This window comes from Olea europaea, chromosome 3 (assembly GCF_002742605.1).
Source record: "Olea europaea var. sylvestris chromosome 3, O_europaea_v1, whole genome shotgun sequence".
NCBI lineage: Eukaryota > Viridiplantae > Streptophyta > Magnoliopsida > Lamiales > Oleaceae > Olea > Olea europaea.
In genome coordinates this window covers 18656289-18664444 of record NC_036239.1, presented here as the reverse complement: position 1 = coordinate 18664444, position 8156 = coordinate 18656289, and the positions used below count along the sequence as shown (strand labels likewise).

Sequence of the window (8156 nt, the reverse complement as noted above, 5' to 3'; positions counted from 1 at the left end):
TGGTGAAAAAAAAAAAAAAAAAAAAAAAAAAAAAAACTACTACTAGAGAGATCAAAAGAATAAAAGCAACGCTTTAATTTTTTGTGGTTATTTTATATTTTTTCTCATCCAATAAAGTTCAAGACCTTGAAATCTATCTTATAATTTTGATGATCATCTCCTTGTAATAAGAAATTGATGAAGCGAACCTATCACCAAAAATGGAAAGAAATATTATTTTTTGTTTTTTTTTTAAAAGCATTATTCTTAAATAAAAATTAAATTTTTGATATAATGTATTTTTTGAAAAGTTGTGAATTCTTTTTAATATTAACATTTTTGCCTCCTCAAGAACAAAACTACTCTCTACACTTCAATTTTTTTTTTTCATAAATTCCCTTCTCTGATCCTTTTTCACCCATACTTCGGCTATGTTTCAGTACAACAAAAGGCAAAAAACCTAGAATATCATCTTAAACCAAGATCCAAAAACCAGTAGAAACAGAAATATTTGTTGCCACAACTGAAATGTCTACTTCTGATACACCCTTATTAGACCCTTTGCAGCAACAGCAGCCACCGCCGATGGTGGTGGCAGCCCAACAGGCCTCCACAGGTCATTCGGATCATGGGTCGGTTGGACCTGTTATTGGGGTTCTCGCAGTGGTAGCAATACTTGGTGCAATTGCTGTGATGATTGGCAGGCTTTGTTCCGGTCGGAGAATAATGGGTCGTGGCCGGTACGATTTTGAAGAATGGGCTGAAGCTAAATGCGCTTCTTGCATTGATGGTCAGGTTTTTCCGCCCCCGCCTCCACCCTTGGTGGTGGAGGACAGTGTCAGCAGCTCATCCGGCGAAGCTGCCCCGGCGGTGGTGCCCCAAGATGAAACACAAACACTTGAAGAAGATAAAGTCCCGGAACAACAAAGTAATTTGCAAAACTGAAATCATCAATTGAACGTGAAAGAGCTCAGTCTCTACTTTTGAAGTGATCGAGTTGTTCATTCTATTAAGCAATCTCGTTTTTTTTTTTTTTTTGGATTCGTACACCATATTCTCCTCTTGCGAAATGGGATTAACTTCTCTATTATTTTTGGGGAGTAATTTACATTAATTTTGTTTGGAAATTTCGTGTTAAGTTGGCTTAATTTCCAAAAATTTGCAATTTTTTTTTTTTAAATTTGGAATACTATTTAAAAAATTTTGGCCAAAATAATCAAGAAATAAATCTTCAGCGAGTCAAAAAGGTTTTCGAATATAACAGACGTGACTTCATGCAAAAAAGAGAAATTCCACTGACTGCTTTGACCGTAGTTTTGTCAGTGAATAATTGGAGGTGAGCGGAGATCCCAAAGCTATCGGTGGTCCGGCTACCACCGCCATCACGCAACCAAGATCACCACCGCAAACTCCAATCTCCACTCAAAACTGCCACCGTTTTCCGATTCTAGAATTTGACGACCGCACGCACCTATGGCGAAGTATTTTAATGGGATGCAAGGCATAATATCCGTTAACATAGCATCTTTTTGGAATTTATTTTTATCTTCTTAAATTATATTTTTCAAATCAAGCATGTTAATTATTTTAATTCTTGACGAATATTCAAATAGTTAGATTTCAACTGTTTTAAGTTGAACCAAATCATTTGAAAAAAGTTTAATTTGATTTTGAACTTATATTACTTATTGGATTATTCTCCTCGGAAGGGTCACCTCGGCTATGTTCAAACAGGGGCACCACGACCCCTTCCACCTCTATTTGAACAAGGCGGAGGTGACGTTATTCAAATAGCATGACCCTTACTTATTTTAGTCAAAATATATTATTCATTAAATCAATTTATACATCAAAAAAATTAATAATTTACAAGGATTCTGTTGACTTTTTTGGAAAACAATAATTTAAGATAATATCTTTTTATTTCAATAAAAATGTATTTACAAGATCAAATTTTATGACTAAACCTTATATTGATTTATTGGTTAAAGTTTGCATCTAGACAAATATATTTGTATTATATTTTTCATGTCTAAAAAGTTTCAATTTGAGTTTTACGTTGAAATTTCACATTTCACGCAAATATATTTAGTTATTTACTGGTTAAAAAACTCTTTTAAGTCATTAAAAACATAGTTTGAAACCAAATCAAACCCAAAAAAAAATTAAAAAAAAAAAATCTTTTGAAACATGAAATGATTTGATTTGAAAAAATTTAAACCATTTAAAATTATTTGATTTGAAAAAAGTTAACAAACTTTTCAAATCGAATCGTATTCACCCCTCATTGAAATCATATATTTCATAAGAACCGGGAAAAGCAAAAGGAAAAAGCATTTCGTTCCAAACCCTCCCTCCTGCCGCCACGCCTTCATCCACCGGAGCACCCATTGTCAATTTCATCTTCAGGGATTTGATCAGGGGTTTGCTAGTGAAAGAACCACAGCACAGGTTGGCTTATAAAAGAGGCTCAATTGAGATTAAGCAACACCCTTTCTTTGAAGGAGTTAATTGTGCGTTAATATGCTGGTGCCACCGCTCCAAAAATCTCCAAGCCTGTTGAAATGATAGAATTGTTGAAATTTGTTTTTAAATTATGCAACACAAATGTTATGGAAAATCCACGATGTTAATGATCAGGTTCGTGAGATTTCTAAGTAATACCGGATTGATTTAGAGTTGGATATCTGTTGTTGCTGCCTGTCATAGATTATGAATGCCAGTTGATCATGACCTCCCTCAACTTGCATGGTTCCAATCTTCCAAATTCATGCAGCATGGGTAGGTTTTAATTTGAGAGGACTGGGATGGATTGCATTTGAACACGATGAACTTTAACAATAGAAATGCACTTTGTATAATGTTTTTATGCATACTTCTGGGAAAAGTTTCTTGAATTCCAAGCAATGTAGGACTAAATCTATATAGTATGTGCTGATATTTGTGCCAGACACTGCGCAAAATCCAATGTATTGGTGCTCGGGTCGGCAAAGGCATGACAGCAAGAGGGGGGGGTTTGGAACGAAATGCTTTTTCCTTTTGCTTTCCCGGTTCTGTGGTTTTGTCCCTTTTGTTTAGTTTAACATGTTTTTTATTTTTTTCATTGAACCTTAAGTGCCAGCTCAGCAAAATTCAAATCCCTATTTCCAAGCCTGTGTTTTAAACCTGGTTGACTAGCATTTTTGTTCAAAATATAACCCTCATCTACCCTAGTGAGGGAATGGTAACTAAAGTAAACAGTAACAGAGTTAATCAAGGCATCAGAATCTTTTAATTGGTCACTAGACAGTACAAGATATGAGACGTTAGACAATGTTCAGTCTAAAGTAACAAACACACCTAACAAAGCATGTACCGTAGCAAATACCGTGCTTCATTCCAGGCACTTCAACTGATGGGGAAACGTGTCTTAGTCCAAGTTATCCACAGTTCCTAACGGACAAGCAGCGTATTCTTGTCCCATCCAGGAAACTAAAATTTTCTCAGATTACACAAGCCAGTTTTTCAAATGTCAGGAAGGGTAGAAATTCAAATTTTGTAAAGACAAATCTGATTACAGCATATGAGTCAAGTTCTTGTATGAAGATTCCAGCTAGAAGATAGATAGCCAGTATATTCACATCCCTATCTGAAGTCCAACGACAAACCTGATCTAAATTCTTAATAACAAAAATCATAATGTGACCATCTATGTGCACAAGTGGCTTAATGCTCTATAACAATGAAGTAAATGAAAGTCGTGGTAGACACCGTAAAACGAAACAATAGCATGAAAATGTTCTCCTTGCTATTAATGTCGTCGGAAGTTAATTAGCAAAATATCAGGTAACTAAAATCTAATTGCGACTGGGACATGGTTTTCCTTAACCTATTGTGTTATGATGTTTGTCTTGCCTTGACATTCACTTAAGTTCAGTTGATAAGTAATTCTTCAGCTGTAAAATATACACTTGTCTTGCAAATGGTTTTAAGAAATGTAAAGGCTTGGAGCAATTGCAAATGCTTTTCCTAAATGATGAACAGTTATTGGATAATACTTCCACAATGTGCAAATTTAAGATAGCCATTCAACTACTGCAGCAGCCAGGTACATGAGTAGGCCTTCATTTATCAACAGCAGAAATTTCCTAGACAAAGGAAGTTCAACAGAATATTTTTACAAGGAAAAATAGAAAGAAATTATTTCAGAGAAGGTGCAAGTATTAGTCTTACATTCATACATAAACAAATCAAGCTATGTTCCACAAGCAGTTGACATCAATTCTAGTTGTGTTGACTCCAAGGGTCTGTTTAGCAGAGAAGTTGAAATTGCTGACAGTGTTTTGGTTTCCGAGAGTAGAGAAAGTTGTCAAAAGGTTGGTGAATGGAAGAAATCATTATTCTCAAATGAAAAATGATAATTCCAATCCAATTGGTTTTTGTCAAGTATACCCATCTATTACAAGTCATTATTTAAGATGCTTGCCAAGTAAGTTTGTTTATGGTACTGGAGAAAATTATGAGGAACTTTTTGTGGAAACATAGCCAAGAGGGGTCTTTACAAAATCTTTTGTTACCTCGGGATTTGGTAACAAGAAATGAAAGTAGAGGTGGTTAGGAGACAGGCAAACTTGGAAGAATTTGGCGAGGGCAAGATGGCATGGTTATACGGAAAGTGATGGTTCTGGATCATTTGGTTAATTTGGACGGAGAGAAACCAAATGGTTTTTGAAGGAAAATAGCAAGAAATTTCTATGTTACAAGATAATACTAAGTTTTCAGTGTCTTATCCTTTTTACAAACAAAGAGTTCAAAGGTGTTTATTCCTCCAATCATTCTTAGTAGGAAAGATATTTTGCATTCTTCCGTTTCGCTAATTATTTATCCGTTCTACTATGGCCAGACATATTTTCTTATGCACATTTTTCCTTATAATTTACCAACAGAGGACTACCACAACAAATTTCAACATTAAACATAACCATAACTGCCAGCTTAAGAAAAATAATGGACAAGCATAAATACTTCTTCGGATTCAAGCCCATTTAATATCGGTTTCGAGTTCCAGTATCTCATATAACTTTCCTGTTAACCAGAGGAGATATTGTAGAAACTTCACAGCCAACAAGATATAAGTTAATGATCATCTGGTGCAAATCATAATTGCAAAGCAAAGCTATTCTTACATTTGGTAAAAAAAAGTGAGTAAATCTCTCCCTGTTCGTTTGCTCATCTTGATGAAAGCCGTAGGTATAGATCATCAGCCAGGGCTTGCCTCAAACTCTCCCCATAATAATGAAAGGATTTCTCATTCTCCAGCACCTTAGGAGGTTGCCCATTCTCTTCAGGCTCCTTCCAAAGCTCTGGTTCAGGCTCCCTTGCGATCTGGCACAGATTATGCAACACACAACACGCAACAATTGTTTGTGGTGCATGGTTGAGTCCCACGTTCAAGTCCTGCAGGATCTTCCACCTCCCTTTAAGCAATCCAATGGCCTCCTCCACAGTCTTCCTTCCCTTCATCAATGCCTCATCAAATGCATTTTGTCCTGGATTTCCCGTCCTGTTATAACTAAACGGTGTAAGCAAAAATGACAGCAGAGGAAAACACCAGTCTCCCACTATGTAAGGCCTAACATGCTGCCCTCTAACATTTATCGCCTTGTCCCACACAATATCACCAGAAATCAATCTGTTATACAACAAGCTATCCCTGAAATGTGTGGAATCATCATAACCACCAGGAGCTTTCACGCACACGTCCCAGAAAACCTTCTTACTGTCGGCAACAACCTGCAGCAATATTGAAGGAAACCCATACTTACAATAATACATAGAACCATTAATTACGTCAGGACTTAGCTTATGCAGTTTCACAGGAGTCGAATCAACAGCCCCACAAATATTCGGCAGCGAGGTTAATTCCTGAAACCCTTGCGTATTCTCCACAAGACGACGTCGAGAAACGGGGATTTTGATAAATTCAGGGTAAAGTTTAGTCGCCAATAAGCGTGTAACCATGTTAGTAATCTTCGAAATCAAATACGGTTCAAGGGCATAACGGGACGCGAGGGTTTTGAGGGAAAGGCCATGGGAGAGCCTAGACAGGACCATAGCAACAGCATAATCAGACGGTAAAGACAGCTGGGATTGAGTAATGTACGGCTTAAGCTTATCAACAACAGTAGTAAACACTGGGTAAGATAGGCCGTAGAGGGATCGCCACTGGGCATCGCGAAGGGGAGCTTCCATGGCCCATATGCGCTCTGTAGAGAGGGCACGGAAGGCGGCGACGGAGAATTCTGACGGCGGTTTAGAGGAGGAAGAGGAGGGGGAAGAGGGTTTGGAAGGTTTTTTAGGTGAGTTAGAAGCCAGGTAAGAAAGGACGGAGGCGAGAGTGAAGAAGAGGATGGGCGCGGCGGAGGTGGAGGTAAGGATGGAGGCAGGGGATGATACGTCGGAGGAGTAAGAGGCGGAGGAGGAGTCGGAGAGTAGGGAGTTCGTCGGATCAAGGTGGTTGTGGAGATGGAGCAAATTTGATAGCATTATTAGAAATGATTGATCCATTTTTCTTCTAATTTGAGGATTTTTTTCTAGAAATTAAAAAACCCTAGAGGCAGAGAGACTGAGAATTTGTTGCACAGATCGACAAGCGCAGAAACGACAGCGTTTTGATCGTGGTTGATAATAGTGAGTAGGTACGTGTGAGGACCCTTTCCGAGAAAACAGGCATAACGCGGATGTTGTCTTGTCCGATTTCAATGTTGTAATGTGTGAGGCAGTGCACAGATTTGAGGAACGAAGCAAGATAGTGTGTGGAAAATTCTAATGCGCCTGTTATAGAAGCATGAATGCCTACTTTAACGACGGCAGCATTAGGGTGAAATTCAGGAATGCTACTCAATCGATATTGATTGATGAATTGATGCAGGCATGTAGCTATGGACCTAGAGAACTCCTCTATCCATGCGGCATGGCAAGATTGCTTATTGTGGAGTCATTGCTATATTCTTCGAAAGTGCACTAACAATATCCCTTATTTAGGTATGATAGCAAGCTTTTTATGTCCTTATATTGTGCTATGTTGCATATATAAGCTTGTCGGCCGCATGTGTGGGGAAAGCTGCCTTGGTGTGTCCCGTAACCTCAAGGGCTGATCCGTTACATGTGGTATCAGAACAGGTTTGCTCCGAACGTTGCGTTGTTGATTTACCTAAGGCTAATGGCATATGTTCCTACGGAGAAGATTTTGGGATTGCCAAATGTGGCAAAACGGTTAGCAAGTTGCATCGAGGATGGAAAGCTTTGAGGAGGACAAATGTTGGGGAAATGCGTTATGCAATTTTGCCGACTACATGAATGTTTGTTTCGCAAGGGCATGACCAAGGCATTACTATGGAAATTGAATAATGGGGACATTTGTGGATATACTTAGACATGCGTGATGACGCAATGGTCAGAAGAGCCGTCCGCTTAAGAACTAATGCAGAGGTGCATAGGGTGAAGGCGGCATGTACGAGGTACTACGGGGAGGGGTGTCGAGGGCATTGTGGACGCTCCCACATCATGGGGATACTGTTGCAATTGTGGAGAAATTTTCGGACCCACTAACTTGGAGGGAATATGCAAAGCACGAAGAGGCGAAACGCACATCCACTACGAGGGCGTTAGTGGATTGAGTGGGAGAGTGAGTCACGGACCTAGAGAACTCCCCTACCCATGTAGCATGAAAAGATTACTTATTGTGGATTTATTGCTATATTCTTTGGAAGTACACTAACAACGTCCCTTATTTAGGTCTGATGACAAGTTATCTATATCCTTATATTGTGTTATGCTGCATATATTAGCTTGTCGACCGTATGTGTGGGGAAGGCTGCCTTGGGGTGTCCCGTAACCTCAAGGGCCGAACGGCGCGGTCCATTACAATGTGCTCGATAGTATTGTGATCTTGTTGCCCATTTAGTTTCGGTATTCAAATTCAACGATAAAATTAGGCACAGGCACATGATGGTGGGTGGGTGGAAGTGGTTATCGTTGTGTGTTTGATATTGGGGCAATTTCAACTTTAAGTTGGATTGAAAATGTTAGAAATTAGTCCAGCAATTGGGAATGTCAACTGAAATCCAGGATTTGGCCTATTTATTCTTTCTGCTAGGCATTTAGAATAGGAGACTAAAAAGCGGAGAGGGAGAGGT

At 38.8% G+C, this 8156-nt stretch overlaps 2 protein-coding genes across 2 annotated transcripts; one reads left to right on the top strand and one right to left on the bottom strand.

Annotated features, from left to right (window-relative positions):
• Positions 1 to 507: 507 nt before the first annotated feature.
• Positions 508 to 924, top strand: LOC111379404. The gene has a single exon (XM_023002762.1). The coding sequence runs from the start codon at positions 508 to 510 to the stop codon at positions 922 to 924; it is 417 nt and encodes a 138-aa protein (XP_022858530.1).
• A 4029-nt stretch (positions 925 to 4953) lies between these two features.
• LOC111388421 (protein ALP1-like) lies at positions 4954 to 6864 on the bottom strand. The gene has a single exon (XM_023013122.1). The coding sequence runs from the start codon at positions 6523 to 6525 to the stop codon at positions 5188 to 5190; it is 1338 nt and encodes a 445-aa protein (XP_022868890.1). The 5' UTR covers positions 6526 to 6864; the 3' UTR covers positions 4954 to 5187.
• Between the last annotated feature and the right edge of the window lie 1292 nt (positions 6865 to 8156).

What these genes read in the sequence shown, in the direction of transcription:
- LOC111388421 (XM_023013122.1), bottom strand. Translation starts at nt 6,525, where the DNA reads ATGGATCAATCATTTCTAATAATGCTATCAAATTTGCTCCATCTCCAC.
- LOC111379404 (XM_023002762.1), top strand. Translation starts at nt 508, where the DNA reads ATGTCTACTTCTGATACACCCTTATTAGACCCTTTGCAGCAACAGCAG.